The sequence below is a fragment of the Salvelinus alpinus genome, chromosome 8 (genome assembly GCF_045679555.1).
Source record: "Salvelinus alpinus chromosome 8, SLU_Salpinus.1, whole genome shotgun sequence".
NCBI lineage: Eukaryota > Metazoa > Chordata > Actinopteri > Salmoniformes > Salmonidae > Salvelinus > Salvelinus alpinus.
The window spans coordinates 25,039,354-25,057,182 of NC_092093.1; the positions used below are offsets into that span (position 1 = coordinate 25,039,354).

The following is a 17,829-nucleotide window of genomic DNA, read 5'->3' on the forward strand; positions in this document are numbered from 1 at the left end:
GGATATAGATACTTTTGTACTGGTTTCCTCCAGCATCTTCACACGGTCCTTTGCTGTTGTTCTGGGATTGATTTGCACTTTTCGCACCAAAGTACATTCATCTCTAGGAGGCAGAACGAGTCTCCTTCCTGAGCGGTATGACGGCTGCACGGTCCCATGGTGTTTATACTTGCATACTATTGTTTGTACAGATGAACGTGGTACCTTCAGGCGTTTGGAAATTGCTCCCAAGGATGAACCAGACTTGTGAGGTCTTCAATTTTGTTTCTGGGGTCTTGGCTGATTTCCTTTTGATTTTCCCACGATGTCAAGCAAAGAGGCACTGAGTTTGAAGGTAGGCCTTGAAATACATCCACAGTTACACCTCCAATTGACTCAAATGATGTCAATTAGCCTATCAGAAGCTTCTAAAGCCATGACATGATTTTCTGGAATTTTCCAAGCTGTTTAAAGGCACAGTCCACTTAGTGTATGTAAACTTCTGAGCCACTGGAATTGTGATACAGTGAATTATAAGTAAAATAATCTGTCTGTAAACAATTGTTGAAAAAATTACTTGTGTCATGCACAAAGTAGATGTCCTAACCGACTTGCCAAAACTATAATTTGTTAACAAGAAATTTGTGGAGTGGTTGAAAAACAAATTTTAATGACCCCAACCTAAGTGTATATAAACTTCCGACTTCAACTGTATATATTTCCCATGTAGTCAAAATAAAGGTTGCAAGGCAAGCAATTATGAAGAAGGATCCAATCAGCATGTCTAACTCCCACTATGCCTTCCGCCATCTCTCCCACTATGCCTTCCGCCATCTCTCCCACTATGCCTTCCGCCATCTCTCCCACTATGCCTTCCGCCATCTCTCCCACTATGCCTTCCGCCATCTCTCCCACTATGCCTTCCGCCATCTCTCCCACTATGCCTTCCGCCATCTCTCCCACTATGCCTTCCGCCATCTCTCCCACTATGCCTTCCGCCATCTCTCCCACTATGCCTTCCGCCATCTCTCCCACTATGCCTTCCGCCATCTCTCCCACTATGCCTTCCGCCATCTCTCCCACTATGCCTTCCGCCATCTCTCCCACTATGCCTTCCGCCATCTCTCCCACTATGCCTTCCGCCATCTCTCCCACTATGCCTTCCGCCATCTCTCCCACTATGCCTTCCGCCATCTCTCCCACTATGCCTTCCGCCATCTCTCCCACTATGCCTTCCGCCATCTCTCCCACTATGCCTTCCGCCATCTCTCCCACTATGCCTTCCGCCATCTCTCCCACTATGCCTTCCGCCATCTCTCCCACTATGCCTTCCGCCATCTCTCCCACTATGCCTTCCGCCATCTCTCCCACTATGCCTTCCGCCATCTCTCCCACTATGCCTTCCGCCATCTCTCCCACTATGCCTTCCGCCATCTCTCCCACTATGCCTTCCGCCATCTCTCCCACTATGCCTTCCGCCATCTCTCCCACTATGCCTTCCGCCATCTCTCCCACTATGCCTTCCGCCATCTCTCCCACTATGCCTTCCGCCATCTCTCCCACTATGCCTTCCGCCATCTCTCCCACTATGCCTTCCGCCATCTCTCCCACTATGCCTTCCGCCATCTCTCCCACTATGCCTTCCGCCATCTCTCCCACTATGCCTTCCGCCATCTCTCCCACTATGCCTTCCGCCATCTCTCCCACTATGCCTTCCGCCATCTCTCCCACTATGCCTTCCGCCATCTCTCCCACTATGCCTTCCGCCATCTCTCCCACTATGCCTTCCGCCATCTCTCCCACTATGCCTTCCGCCATCTCTCCCACTATGCCTTCCGCCATCTCTCCCACTATGCCTTCCGCCATCTCTCCCACTATGCCTTCCGCCATCTCTCCCACTATGCCTTCCGCCATCTCTCCCACTATGCCTTCCGCCATCTCTCCCACTATGCCTTCCGCCATCTCTCCCACTATGCCTTCCGCCATCTCTCCCACTATGCCTTCCGCCATCTCTCCCACTATGCCTTCCGCCATCTCTCCCACTATGCCTTCCGCCATCTCTCCCACTATGCCTTCCGCCATCTCTCCCACTATGCCTTCCGCCATCTCTCCCACTATGCCTTCCGCCATCTCTCCCACTATGCCTTCCGCCATCTCTCCCACTATGCCTTCCGCCATCTCTCCCACTATGCCTTCCGCCATCTCTCCCACTATGCCTTCCGCCATCTCTCCCACTATGCCTTCCGCCATCTCTCCCACTATGCCTTCCGCCATCTCTCCCACTATGCCTTCCGCCATCTCTCCCACTATGCCTTCCGCCATCTCTCCCACTATGCCTTCCGCCATCTCTCCCACTATGCCTTCCGCCATCTCTCCCACTATGCCTTCCGCCATCTCTCCCACTATGCCTTCCGCCATCTCTCCCACTATGCCTTCCGCCATCTCTCCCACTATGCCTTCCGCCATCTCTCCCACTATGCCTTCCGCCATCTCTCCCACTATGCCTTCCACCATCTCTCCCAAAAACGAGAGACAAAAACATCAAAAAGGAGAAAAGCACTCCAGGAATGGAGCTCACATTCCTCTCTCTCTCACCTGACTGTAGTTTCTTGAACAGAGGAGAGGGAGAATAACAGAAGAATGCAGGGGAGGGGGGCCAGGGGCGGAGGGGTGAGAGGAGGGGTGAGAGGGGAGACACTACCAATGAGAGAGAGAGAAGCAGAGAGCAAGGCAGGGCCAGGGTGTGGTGGGATACAACGTGCTCCGCTGAAGGAACACACAGCGTTCTCTGTCTAAACCCTGTCCCAGCATGCAACAGGGGACAGAGGCCTCCCACGTTACGGAGGGAGACAGTGATAAGAGAGAGAGAGAGAGAGAGAGAGAGAGAGAGAGAGAGAGAGAGAGAGAGAGAGAGAGAGAGAGAGAGAGAAAAGAGAGAACAAGAGAAAGAGGAAGAGAGGAACATAGAAAGAGAGGAAGAGAGAGAGACAGACAAAGAGAGAAAGAGACAGAAAGAGAGAGAGAGGAAGAGAGAGAGAACAAGAGAGAAAGAGAGAAAGAGAGAGAGAACAAGAGAGAGAGAACAAGAGAGAGAGAACAAGAGAGAGAGAAGAGAGAGAGAGAGAGAGAGAGAGAGAGAGAGAGAGAGAGAGAGAGAGAGAGAGAGAGAGAGAGAGAGAGAGAGAGAGAGAGAGAGAGAGAGAGAGAGAGAGAGAGAGAGAGGAGAGAGAGGGAGGAAAGAGAGAGAAAGAGACAGACAGAGACAGACAGAGAGAAAGAGAAACCTGTAACCCTAACACACACAGGTTAGACACAACATTGGAAAGAAGAGGGCCAGATAAGGTTAGGATGGAGCCGAGGACTTGGATGGGTTACCGGTTATCTGTCTAACACAACATAAGACAGCACAGCAGCCAGCAGGGCTGCTACATCTCCAACATCAAACCATGGAAGAATGTCAAATATCAGATACACAGCCACAGTCCTATCAGACACAGTGAAAGACTGCAGAAGAGAGGCCTAGAAAACTTGTACAGAAACATGGCCTAAGGGACGGGGGAAAAACATACACAAAACCCACTTTTCTGTTGTTCTCTATAGTCTAGATCCAGTGATAACTCCTACACAACGCAGTGAGAACATCCCCAGAACCAAACAGAGAAATACTGATGTCTGCCACGGTTGGCTGGGAGCAGTTGACCATGTGGTTCAACCTTACAGAGGTGCTGGTATTGCCCTGGATAAATGTGAAGTATATCAAAACACACACACACACACACACACACACACACACACACACACACACACACACACACACACACACACACACACACACACACACACACACACACACACACACACACACACACAGAGAGAGAGAGATGCACAGAGACACATACACAGACACGGCCAGAAACATGCACATTCTTTACGTGATGCTGGAATAAAGTTACTCAAAATTATGCAAATTTACTTTAAAGATACTTAAACTTGCTCATCAAATTCAACCCTAAAAGTGAACATGAATATTCTGTGGGGAAAAAACGTTTACTCACTGTAGAGGAAGCCAGCAACGACTAATCTGTACTCTACTGTCGATTAGACAGAGAGAGACAGAGTGAAAGCAATTCTAGCCTCTTTACTCTTTTCTTTAGTTGAAACAGGAAACTAAGAGAGCTCTGCTATTTATCCCGTACTACTCACCGAGAACAAGAGACACTCTCTCCTGCTTCCTCCTCTGTCTGGAAGCACTGTGCCTTCTCCAAGGCAGCCACTTACTCAAATTCATGATGGAGAGAACATATAAGAGAGAAAGAAACGAAACCAACAAACACGGAAGAGGAAGACAAGTAGTGGCACTGGCAGTCTGAGGAAGTGGACATTTGAGGGCTGTTTGCTGAGCATGCTGGGTATGTTTACTTGGATTGATGGTAAGGTGTACTCTGTTATGTCACACACACTACAGCAGGGGTGTGAGAAGAGGGCGATGGGGAGAGAGGGAGGTGAGGAAGGCACAAGGCCAGCTTGTCAAACAAGAGAAGTGTGACTTCCTGTCAAAGTGACAGATATAGTGTGTGCGTGCGTGCGTGCGTGCGTGCGTCGGGGGCAGTGTTACATCAGAATTACAAAAAGGGAGAATCCTCCACTGGCCTAAACACAGCCACACAGCAACCCCCCCCCAGTGGGTGGTCAGCTCACATCCTGTTACACGTGAGAGTGAGACAGCAGATCAACATGACCCCAGGATGACTCGTAACACACACCAAGAGATAGGGGTATCAGAGGATTTCTCTCTCTCTTAAACCCTGTATACTACCTTTATACAGTATTGGAAACAGAGAGATGACATATGACGAAGTCTTTGACAAATATTGTTCCCTTGACTCATCCCCCCATCGCTGCCAGAGAGAGGAGAGGAAAGACAGTCAATTTGGCCACTAATGACGAAACCTCTCTACAATGAGGAACAACTGGACCTACATCCATCCCCTCCCACGAGAAATGAGAGGGAGAGAGAGAACAGAAAGAGGGGAGGAGGGGTTTGTTTGGTGTGTTTTGTTTTCACTCTTCCTTTCTCCCACGAGGAGGAAATGGAAAAGGATTACAAGCCTGGTCAGTCCCGTGACTAACTTCCCTCTGAGTCAGATTGCATTAGCACCACTTCCTTCCATAGAGGATCAGACCAGCTGGGGTTAGGACAGGGCTGGGCTAGACAGAACCCTAATATACAGTCTAGGACAGAACTGAGTTGGGTTTGGGTTGGGTGGGGCTGGATTTGGTATGTAGTGAAATAATCTGAGAACCAGAGGGACTTTCCACTGAGCTACACTCCCCTCAATATGTATTTGGACAGTGAAGCTAACATTTTAAATGTGACTCTATACTTCATCATTTTGGATTTGAGATTAAATGTTTCATTTGAGGCTACAGTATAGAATGTCACCTTTTATTTCAGGGTATTTTCCTACATATCTGTTATGCCGTATAGAAATGAAAGCACAATGTGTATCAGTCCCCCCATTTGAAGTTGTCATAAGTATTTGGACAAATTCACTTAGAGTGGTCCCATTTTTGGTCCCATATTCCTTGCACTCAATGACTACAATCTCTTGACTACAATCTTGTTGGATGCATTTGCAGTTTGTTTTGGGCTATGTTTTGCCTAATAGGGCACTGCATGGTTTAGATGTCCTGGATGGCAGAAAGCTTGGTCCCAGTGATGTACTGGGCCGTACGCACTACCCTCTGTAGTGTCTTGTGGTCGAAGGCTGAGCAGTTGCCATACCAAGCAGTGGTGTAACCAGTCAGGATGCTCTCGATGGTGTAGCTGTATAACTTTGAGGATCTGAGGACCCATGCCAAATCTTTTCAGTCTCCTGAGGGGGAATAGGCTATTTTTGTGCTGTAAACAATTGTTGGAAAAATTACTTGTGTCATGCACAAAGTAGATGTCCTAACCGACTTGCCAAAATTATAGTTTGGCAAGTCGGTTAGGACATCTACTTTGTCACCTCTGTGTGTGTGTGTGTGTGTGTGTGTGTGTGTGTGTGTGTGTGTGTGTGTGTGTGTGTGTGTGTGTGTGTGTGTGTGTGTGTGTGTGTGTGTGTGTGTGTGTGGACATTAAGACATCAACTTTGTGCATGACACAATACATTTTTCCAACAATTGTTTACAGACAGATTATTTCACTTATAATTCCCTGTATCACAATTCCAGTGGGTCAGAAGTTTACATACACTAAGTTGACTGTGCCTTTAAACAGCTTGGGAAATTCCAGAAAATTATGTCATGGCTTTAGAAGCTTCTGATAGGCTAATTGACATATTTTGAGTCAATTGGAGGTGTACCTGTGGATGTATTTCAAGGCCTACCTTGATACTCAGTGCCTCTTTGCTTGACATCATGGGAAAATCAAAAGAAATCAGCCAAGTCCTCAGAAACAAAATTGAAGACCTCCAAAAGTCTGGTTCATCCTTGGGATCAATTTCCAAATGCCTGAAGGTACCATGCTCATCTGTACAAACAATAGTACGCAAGTATAAGCACCATAGGACCACGCAGCCGTCATACCACTCAGGAAGGAGACGCGTTCTGTCTCATAGAGATTAACGTACTTTGGTGCGAAAAGTGCAAATCAATCCCAGAACAGCAGCAAAGGACCTAGTGAAGATGCTGGAGGAAACAGGTACAAAAGTATCTATATCCACAGTAAAACGAGCCCTATAGAAGCCACTGCTCGAAAACCGCCATTAAAAAGTCAGAATACGGTTTGCAACTGCACATGGGGACAAAGATCGTACTTTTTGGAGAAATGTCCTCTGGTCTGATGAAACAAAAATAGAACTGTTTGGCCATAATGACCATCGTTATGTTTGGAGGAAAAAGGGGGAGGCTTGCAAGCCTAAGAACACTATCCCAACCGTGAAGCACGGGGGTGGCAGCATCATGTTGTGGGGGTGCTTTGCTGCAGGAGGGACTGGTGCACTTCACAAAATAGATGGCATCATGAGGATGGAAAATTATATGGATATATTAAAACAACATCTCAAGCCATCAGTCAGGAAGTTAAAGCTTGGTCGCAAATGGGTCTTCCAAATGGACAATGCAAGCATATGCAAGCAATCCAAGCATACGTCCAAAGTTGTGGAAAAATGGCTTAAGGATAACAAAGTCAAGGTATTGGAGTGGCCATCACAAAGCCCTGACCTCAATCCCATAGAAAATTTGTGGGCAGAACTGAAAAAGCGTGTGTGAGCAAGGAGGCCTACAAACCTGACTCAGTTACACCACCTCTGTCAGGAGGAATGGGCGAAAATTCACCCAACTTATTGTGGGAAGCTTATGGAAGGCTACCCGAAACATTTGACCCAAGTTAGACAATTTTAAGGCAATGCTACCAAATACGAATTGAGTGTATGTAAACTTCTGACCCACTGGAAATGTGATGAAAGAAATAAAAGCTGAAATAAATCTTTCTCTACTATTATTCTGTCATTTCACATTCTTAAAATAAAGTGGTGATCCTAACTGACCTAAGACAGAGAATTTTTACAAGGATTAAATGTCAGGAATTGTGTTTGGCTATTGTGTATGTAAACTTCCGACTTCAACTGTAAGTTTCCCTGCATTAAAGTCCCCGGGCACTAGGAGCGCCGCCTCTGGATGAGCATTTTCCTGTTTGCTTATTGCCTTATACAGCTCATTGAGTGTAGTCTTAGTGCCAGAATCGGTTTGTGGTCGTAAATAGACAGCTACGAAGAATATAGATAAAAACTCTCTTGGTAAAAATTGTGGTCTACAGCTTATCATGAGATACTCTACCTCGGGCGAGCAAAACCTTGAGACTTCCTTAATATTAGATTTCGTGCACCAGCTATTGTTTACAAATATTCACAGACCGCCACCCCTTTTCTTAACAGAGGCAGCTGTTATATCTTGCAGATGGACCAAAAACCCTGCAAACTGTGTTATCCATGTCATCGTTCAGCCACCACTCGGTGAAACATAAGATATTACAGTTACAGCAGACACGCTTCTTGCTTACAGCTTTTTGGTTACAGCAGATACGCGCCAGGTAGCCTAGTGGTTAACTTCTTATGGCTGGGGGGCGCTATTTTCACGTTCGGATGAAAAGCGTGCCCAGAGTAAACTGCCTGCTACAGAGGCCCAGAAGCTAAGATATGCATATTATTAGTAGATTTGGATAGAAAACACTCTGACGTTTCTAAAACTGTTTGAATGATGTGAGTACAACATAACTCATATGGCAGGCGAAAACCTGAGAAAAATCCAACCAGGAAGTGAGAAATCTGAGGTTTGTAGTTTTTCAAGTGATTGCCTATCCAATATACTGTGTAAAATTTGGTCCGATTGCACTTCCTAATGCTTCCACTAGATGTCAACAGTCTTTAGAACTTTGTTTCGGGCTTCTACTGTGAAAGGGGAGCGAATAAGAGCTGTTTGAACCAGGGGTCTGGCAGAATGCCGTTAGTTTAGTCACGCGCACGGCCGTGAGCACGAGCTCTGTTCCTTTTCATTTCTAAAGACAAAGGAATTGTCCGGTTGAAACATTATTGAAGATTTATGATAACATCCTAAAGATTGATTCTATACATCGTTTGACATGTTTCTACGAACTGTAATAGAACTTTATTGACTTTTCGTCTGGACCTAGTGGACCAAGCCTGCGCCTTGTGCATTTGGATTACTGGACTAAACGCGCAAACAAAAATGAGGTATTTGGACATAAATTATGGACTTTATCGAACAAAACAAACATTTATTGTGGAACTGGGATTCCTGGGAGTGCATTCCGATCATCAGAGGTAAGTGAATATTTATAATGCTATTTCTGACTTTTGTTGACTCCACAACATGGTGGGTATCTGTTTGGTGGCTGAGCGCTGTACTCAGATTATCGCATGGTGTGCTTTTGCTGTAAAGCTTTTTTGAAATCTGACACAGCGGTTGCATTAAGGAGAAGTATATCTTTAATTCTATGCATAACACTTGTATCTTTAATCAATGTTTATGATGAGTATTCCTGTAAATTGATGTGGCTCTCCGAAAAATCACCAGATGTTTTGGAGGCAAAACATTACTGAACATAACGCGCCAATGTAAACTGAGATTTGTGGATATAAATATGAACTTTATCGAACAAAACATACATGTATTGTGTAACCTGAAGTCCTATGAGTGCCATCTGATGAAGATCATCAAAGGTTAGTGATTAATTTTATCTCTATTTCTGCTTTTTGTGACTCTTCTCTTTGGCTGGAAAATGGCTGTTTTTTGTGACTAGGCGCTGACCTAACAATCGCATGGTATGCTTTCGTCGCAAAGCCTATTTGAAATCGGACACTGTGGTGGGATTAACAAGTTTATCTTTAAAATGGTGTGTAATACTTGTATGTTTGGAGAATTTTAATTATGAGATTTCTGTTGTTTGAATTTGGCGCCCTGCACTTTCACTGGCTGTTGTCAAATCGATCCCGTTAACGGGATTTCAGCCGTAAGAAGTTTTAAGAGTGTTGGGCCAGTAACCGAAAGGTTGTTGGTTCGAATCCCTGAGCTGCTCCTGTAAATCGCTCTGGTTAGAGCATCTGCTAAATGACAAAAATGGTCAATGTAAAATACGTTTAATCCTCTACTGGACCAAAATCCCTGTTGTCTAAATTGTATTGTGCATCAAAAAAACTCACATTATTATTATACACTGAACAAAAATATAAATGCAACATGTAAATTGTTAGTTTCATGAGCTGAAATAAGAGATCCCAGAAATTTTCCATACGCAGAAAAAGCCTCTTTCTCTCAAATTTTGTGCACAAATTAGTTTATATCCCTGCTAATGAGAATTTCTCCTTTGCCAAGATAATCCATCCACTTGACAGGTGTGGCATATCAAAAAGCTGATTAAACAGTATAATCATTACACAGGTGGACCTTGTGTTGGGGATAACAAAAGGGAAACGTAAAATGTGTTATTTTGTCACACAACACAATGCCACAGATGTCTCAAGTTTTGAGGGAACCTGCAATTGGCATGCTGGCTGCAAGAATGTCCACCAGAGCTCTTAATGTTAATTTCTTTACCATAAGCCACCTCGTTGTCTTAGAGAATTTGGCCTCACAACCACGTGTAACCACACCAGCCCAGGCCCTCCACATCTGGCTGCTTCACTTGCGGGAACTTCTGAGACCAGCCACCTAGACAGTTGATGAAACCATGGGTTTGCACAACAGAAGAATTTCTGCACAAACTGTCAGAAACCGTTTCAGGAAAGATCAACTGTGTGCTCGTCGTTCTCACCAGGGTCTTGACCTGACTGCAGTTCAACGTCGTCACCGACTTCAGTGGGCAAATGCTCACCTTCGATGGCCACTGGCACGCTGGAGACACGTGCTTCTCACGGATGAATCCTGGTTTCAACTGTACCGGGCAGATAGCAGACCCTTATGGCGTTGTGTGGGCGAGCGGTTTGCTGATGTCAACGTTGTGAACAGAGTGCCCCATGGTGGCAGTGGGATTATGGTATGGGCAGGCATAAGCTATGGACAATTGCATTTTATCGATGGCAATTTGAATGCACAGAGATACCGTGATGAGATCCTGAGGCACATTGTCGTGTCATTCATCCGCCGCTATCACCTCATGTTTCAGCATGATAATACACGGCCCCATGTCGCAAGGATCTGTACACAATTCTTAGAATCTGCAAATGTCTCAGTTCTTCCATAGCCTGCATACTTACCAGACATGTCACCCATTGAGCATGTTAGGGATGCTCTGGATTGACGTGTACGACAGCGTATTCCAGTTCCCACCAATATCCAGCAACTTTGCACAGCCATTGAAGAGGAGTGGGACAACATTCCACAGGCAAAATTCAACAGCCTGATCAGCTCTATGCGAAGATGTCACGCTGCATGACGCAAATGGTGGTCACACCCAATACTGACTGGTTTTCTGATCCACGCCCCTCCTTTTTTTTGTTAAGGTATCTGTGACCAACAGATACATATCTGTATACCCAGTCATGTGAAATCCATAGATTAGGGCGTAATGAATTTATTTTAATTGACTGATTTCCCTATATGAACTGTAACTCAGTAAAATCTTTGAAATTGTTGTATGTTGCCTTTTATTTCTTTGTTCAGTGTAATTGTGTGAACATTCAGTAATGCTGTATACCCCAGTATGGTACAGAAACGATATGACAGTATAAACATCTGGATACCACCCAACCCTAACACACACACAAACACGAGCCGGGCTGTGCGGGCTGAGAAGGAACAGGGGAGTCAATGGTGGGGCCCACGTCTCAGAGAACTCAGGCCACAGAGACAAACACTCCATAGAAATCTCCCAGAATGCCACAGGCCCACGCCCTCGTGCTGTATGTGCTGAACTAGGGAGGAGGCCTCTGTCTCTGAGCAAAAGCCCTACTTCCACTCTTTTAATCCCTCATTCCTTCCTTCACTCACTCTCACCATCCCAAAACCTCTCTCTCCTTCATTCACACTTTCCATCTGAAAGCCTCACTCATTCCTTCACTAACACACTCTTTCATTCCTTCACTCATAGCTCTATTTTGTTTTGTGTTGCACTTGCCTGCAAAGAGAAAGACACCCTAACATTAAAGCTGTCAAAAAGGATTTAGGCACTCTAACACTCCCTTCTCCAACCCCTCTCCTACCCACAATGGCCTCTGATAAATGGCCACCGCAGAAACGGTTGCCAGGACACCGCATGCAACCCCCCCCCCCCCCCCCCCCCCTCCTTCCATCTCAGACAACCAGTAAAGGTGTCTCTAGTATTTGTTGTTATGCCAGTAGCCTTCTGTCTAGCTTCTCTCTACTATGTCTGTCTATTGTCAGAAATTCAGAAGACTTCCACACAGCGGCAGAAGCCACAAATCACCACTGTGCCCTGAAATAATGTTCGGTGACAGAGTTACTTTGAAAAACACACCCTATTGGCATACACACAAGCAAATAAACACAACATACAGTGTCACACACAGAAGGAACAATCACACGCAAAAATGATCTAAGTAACACACACGGTGCTGGATGTCAGAGAATTCTTCTGAGGTGTCATGGTAACAGCTGGTCTAGCTGTGCTGCTGGTCCGTCATTAGTATCCTGCAACTGCCTCCATCACACACACACACACACACACACACACACACACACACACACACACACACACACAGTATGAACTTAAGGTCAGTTACTTCCTGCAAGGCTGCATATTCCCCCAGACAGGTAGTAAGTTAATAATCCCCTACACATCTTATAGCACAGAATTCCACATGGACAGTTCTTTATATTGGATCCCATGTTGTATAACTCCCCATGGAGTTGAAATTGAGCGAAAAGGAGAATATTACACACATTCCTGTGTGTGACCACCTGGGGGGAAAGGCCATACCAGGTTACTATAGCAACACACCTCTATCCATGAACTAGAACTAAAAGAGAGGCTAAAATGACAGGATAGGTGACAATGCCAAGTGGTCAGCTGGAGGAGGGTTTGAGAGGGTTTAAGGCCCAACTAAGTCCAAAGCCAACAGCATATAGGCCAAAACATGGGTTGAACAATGGGTAAAACATTAAAAGACTGCAACATTTCCCTTTGACCTCACCATGAGGTCATTGCCTTACCATAATTCTGTCCTGACAAACAGCTAGCTCCATAAAGAACAGATAACATGGTGTCAGGCGTTAATTTAGTCTGTATTAACTGTTAAGAAACATTTATTACCAAAATGTCAGAGCTGAAATGGACCATAGTAGAAAATAAGATTTTTCTCTCAGGTTGGTAAAGTATTAGAATACTGAATGTAGGAGGCAGTAGAACATGTCACTAGGTTAATATTTACTTTCTGGGCCTGAGCCTATTTTATAAAATCCCCCTCGGTCAGGGGAAGGATCAGAAGCTAGATTGGGCAACAAAGCTTATTTCCCTAACGATCAGGACAGGGGGAGAAGGGAGCGAAGCAGGAGAAGGGAGGCTATTTCTTGGGTGTGTATACTGTATGTAGGGGTGTGACAACTGTCAGACAAGGGGGGTGGGAAGGGATATGGGGGGATGTTTCGGCAAGGAGGGGTAGTGGGGGCGGGGTCCCAGATACAGGTTCTCACAGCCATCTCCTGCTGGGAGGATACAAGAGGAGAATACACACACACAGCAGTGTGAACACAATGAAACAGACACTGTGACACAGGTACAATAGGGTTTCAAACACTACAGTTTAACAGTTTCTTCCCTGGGCAGTAGGCCTACTCCCTGACAGAGGAGTTTAAATGTGTAGCATTCACACAGCCACACCCTAGGGGAATATCTTGGCCTCCGCTTCTGTCCCAAATTTCCACACACTCTGAAATCCGAATGGAGCTTTCCCTCCCTTTTCCAGCTGGGTTCTAGCACTTGGAGAGCAGTGCCATCACAACACACACACGTGCACGCACGCACACACACGCACACACACACACACACACCACCTAAATACACCACACAACCTAAACAGTAGGCCTACTGTGCCCCTGCAATGAGAACATTTCTTAAAGTTTCCAACACTCTAACACTCACACAATACACATACATATGAACTCACACACCCTCTTGTTACCCGGATTTTGACAACAACAATGAGTCATCAAAGCAACATTAGCTAGCGAGCCTCTCCCTTTCAAAGCATTAACTCCAATGACAACACACAGACGCATGTTGCACGTCACACGAACGAACACACACACACCATCACACACATGCAAAAGGAGATCGACGTTCTGTTCAGTGGCTCTGGGTCTGTGCCCCCAAATCCTTCTTACGAAGAATGACAGGGAACATCAGCAGTCCATAAAGGCACAGGGGGGGTGAGAAACAGAGATGGGAAAGGGGTGAGAGAAGCATAGAAAGAGAGAGAAAGACAAGAACAGAGAGCTGAGAATAATAAGGCTCTCATCACATTTACGTGTTCCTCATTTAGCAGACGCTCTTATCTGAGCAACTTGCAGGAGCAATTAGGGTTAAGTACCTTGCTCAATGGCACAGACAGATTTTTCACCTAGTCGTCTCAGGGATTTGAACCAACCTTTCGGTTGGGAGGTGTTTAGTCCCAGGGTCCTTAGCTTAGTGATGAGCTTGGAGGGTACTATGGTGTTGAATGTTGAGCTGTAGTCAATGAACAGCTTTCTTACATTTGTATTCCTCTTGTCCAGTTGGGACAGTGCAGTCAGTGTACAGAGTGATGGCGATTGCATCGTCTGTGGACCTATTGGGGTGGTACGCGAATTTAAGTGGGTCTAAGGTGACAGGTAAGATGGAGGTGATATGATCCTTGACTAGTCTCTCAAAGCACTTCATAATGACAGAAGTGAGTGATACGGGGCGATAGTCATTTAGTTCAGTTACCTTTGCCTTCTTGGGTACAGGAACAATGGTGGTCATCTTGAAGCATGTGGGGACAGCAGACTGGGATAGGGAGAGATTGAATATGTCCGTAAACACACCAGCCAGCTGGTCTGCGCATGCTCTGAGGACACGGCTAGGGATGCCGTCTGGGCCGGCAACCTTACGAGGGTTAACACGTTTAAATGTCTTACTCATGTTGGCCATGGAGGAGAGCCCACAGTCCTTGGTAGCTGGCCATGGTGGCACTGTATTATCCTCAAAGCGGGCAAAGAAGGTGTTTAGTTTGTCTGGAAGCAAGACGTCAGTGTCCGTGACGTGGATGGTTTTCCTTTGTAGTCCGTGATTGTCTGTAGACCCTGCCACATACATCTCGTGTCTGAGCCGTTGAATTTCGACTCCACTTTGTCTCTATACTGACATTTCGCTTGTTTGATTGCTTTGCGGAGGGAGTAACTACACTGTTTGTATATATTCCCAGTCAACTTTCAGTTTTGCGCGAATGCCGCCATCTATCCACGGTTTCTGGTTAGAGTAGGTTTTAATAGTCACAGTGGGTACAACATCTCCTATGCACTTCCTTATGAACTCGCTCACTGAATCAGCGTATAAAATCGATATTATTCTCTGACGCTACCCAGAACATATTCCAGTCCGTGTGATCAAAACAATCTTGAAGCGTGGATTCTGATTGGTCAGACCAGCATTGAATAGTCCTTGTCATGGGTACATCCTGTTTGAGTTTCTGCCTATAGGAAGGGAGGAGCAAAATGGAATTGTGGTCAGATTTGCCGAAGGGAGGGTGGGGGAGGGCCTTGTATGCATCTCGGGAAGTTAGAGTAGCAGTGATCCAGAGTTTTGCCAGCACGAGTGCTACAAGCAATATGCTGATAGAATTTTGGTAGCCTTGTTCTCAAATTTGCTTTGTTAAAATCCCCAGCTACAATAAATGCAGCCTCAGGATATATTGTTTCCAGCTTGCATAAAGTCCAGTGAAGTTCCTTGAGGGCCGTCGTGGTGTCGGCTTGAGGGGGGATATACACGGCTGTGACAATAACCGACGAGAATTCTCTTGGGAGATAATACGGTCGGCATTTGATTGTGAGGAATTCTAGGTCAGGTGAACAAAAGGACTTGAGTTCCTGTACGTTGTTACAATTACACTATGAGTTATTAGTCATGAAACATACACACCCGTCCTTCTTCTTCCCAGAGAGATGGTTATTTCTGTCGGCACCACAAAGAATATCGGTGGCTGTACTGACTCCGACAGCATATGCCGAGAGAGCCATGTTTCCGTGTTACAGTCCCTGATGCCCCTCTGGAAAGCAACCCTTGCCCTAATTTCGTCTACCTTGCTATCTAGAGAATGGAGCGAGTAATATAATCGGAAGCAGTGGGTGGTGTGAGCGCCTCCGAAGTCTGACCATAAGGCCTCTCTGTCTACCTCTTCTGCGGTGACGCTGTTTTGGGAAGCCTCTGAAATCAGTTCCAATACCCTGGGTGGTTCGGACAAAGGATCTGCTTCGGGAAAGTCGTATTCCTGGTCGTAGTGCTGGTAAGTTGACGTCGTTCTGATATCCAATAGTTCTTCCCGGCTGTATGTAATAACACTTAAGATTTTCTGGGCTAACAATGTAAGAATTAATACATAAAAAAAAAAAAAATGCAAAGTTTCCTTAGGACTAGAAGCGAGGCGGCCCTCTCTGTTGGCGCCATCTTGTAACCACACAAACACACACAGTTATGTTATGTCTGTCTGTGAGATACAAAGAGCGAGAGAGAGAGAGCAAGAGAGAGAGAGAATGTGCATCTCTCCTTTCATGAACGATTCGATACGCATCTAGAAACAAGGGCTCCGATACCTTACAGGAACGATACGTTTTAGCTTGAAACGAGTCAGTGCAATTCGTTTTGATTAGTGTAACGAATTGACGAGATTCCGTACAATATCTTTTTTGCATGAACACATTCATTTTCTTTTTTAAATTAATATTTGCTGCTAATAGGAGCTCAGAAGCTGTGCACAGGGGCATTGTCATGCTGAAACAGGAAAGGGCCTTCCCCAAACTGTTGCAACAAAGTTGGAAGCACAGAATAGAATGTCATTGTATGCTGTAGTGTTAAGATTTCCTTTCACTGCAACTATGGGGCTTAGCCTGAACCATGAAAAACAGCCCCAGACCATTATTTATTCTCCACCAAACTTTACAGTTGGCACTATGCATTCGGGCAGGTAGCGTTCTCCTGGCATCCGCCAGACCCAGATTCTTCCGATGGACTGCCAGATGGTGAAGCATGTTTCATCACCTGAGAACACGTTTCCACTGCTCCAGAGTCCAATGGCGGCGAGTTTTATGCCACTCCAGTCGACGCTTGGCATTGCGCATGGCGATCTTAGGCTTGTGTGTGGCTGCTCGGCCATGAAAACCCATTTCATAAAGCTCCCGACGAACAGTTATTGTGCTGACGTTGCTTCCAGAGGCAGTTTGGAACTCGGTAGTGAGTGTTGAAACCGAGGACAGATGATTTTTTACACGTTACGCGCTTCAGCACTCGGCAGTCCCGTTCTGTGAGCTTGTGTGGCCTACCGCTTCCCGGCTGACCCGTTGTTGCTCCTAGACATTTCCACTTCACAATAATAACACTTACAGTTGACCGGGGAAGCTCTAGCAGGGCAGAAATTTAATGAACTGACTTGTTGGAAAGGTGGCATCGAAAGGTGGCAACGGTTCCACGTTGAAAGTCACTGAGCTCTTCAGTAAGGCCATTCTACAGGCAATATTTGTCTATGGAGATTGCATGGCAGTGTGTCCGAATTTGAAGGGGTGTCAACATAGTTTTGTATATATAGTGTGTCTGTTTTACTCTCACCCAGTGTGTCCAATACCATTGTCCCTGGCTATACAGCTGGCTGGATTTGTGAAGCGAAGTACACCTTGTATATCTGGTGTTGAACGGTGCACACTATGCTGCTGAGGTTGTGTTGAAAAGTGCTCCCGGTAATGTTTCTGATGGCTTGGACCTCATAACTTTTTCCAGATCAGAAACAGACAGCCTTTAAAACTGAACCTTATAACACTATAATCCATGTCTGTCTATATCTCTGTGTTCATGTCTCTCTCTCTTGGACTTGCAGACAACAGGGTCGGGGTGGCATAAGGAGGTATTGTGGCATCGATATATTAATCATTAAGGGAAAGGAATGATGTGTGATGACACAGACTCAATAAAGCATACACACACCCTCTGGTTCATCCCTGACACATTCCACTGGCTGCAACAATGACATGATCAACTAGTCTATCAAGCTAGTTGTAAAGGTAAACCTGAGCATGCACATCCACACACACACACCTCAAATCAAATCACAAACAATGTAGAGGAGAACTATACATTTGAGGTAGCGAGAGAGGGAGGTAGAGGCG

At 45.7% G+C, this 17,829-nt stretch overlaps 1 protein-coding gene across 4 annotated transcripts in view; it reads right to left on the reverse strand.

Annotated features, from left to right (window-relative positions):
* Nucleotides 1-17,829, reverse strand: part of utrn (utrophin) — a 364,756-nt gene that overhangs the window by 327,547 nt on the left and 19,380 nt on the right. For 2 of the 4 annotated variants that reach the window (XM_071413076.1, XM_071413074.1), the window contains exon 1: nt 4,183-4,317. The exons of 1 other annotated variant lie outside the window; for it this stretch is intronic. In XM_071413076.1, the coding sequence (XP_071269177.1) occupies nt 4,183-4,267 (85 nt within the window). In that variant the 5' untranslated portion in view covers nt 4,268-4,317. Of the gene's footprint in view, nt 1-4,182; nt 4,319-17,829 lie in introns of those variants that run through there. One more of the 4 variants, XM_071413077.1, reaches the window with a different exon arrangement.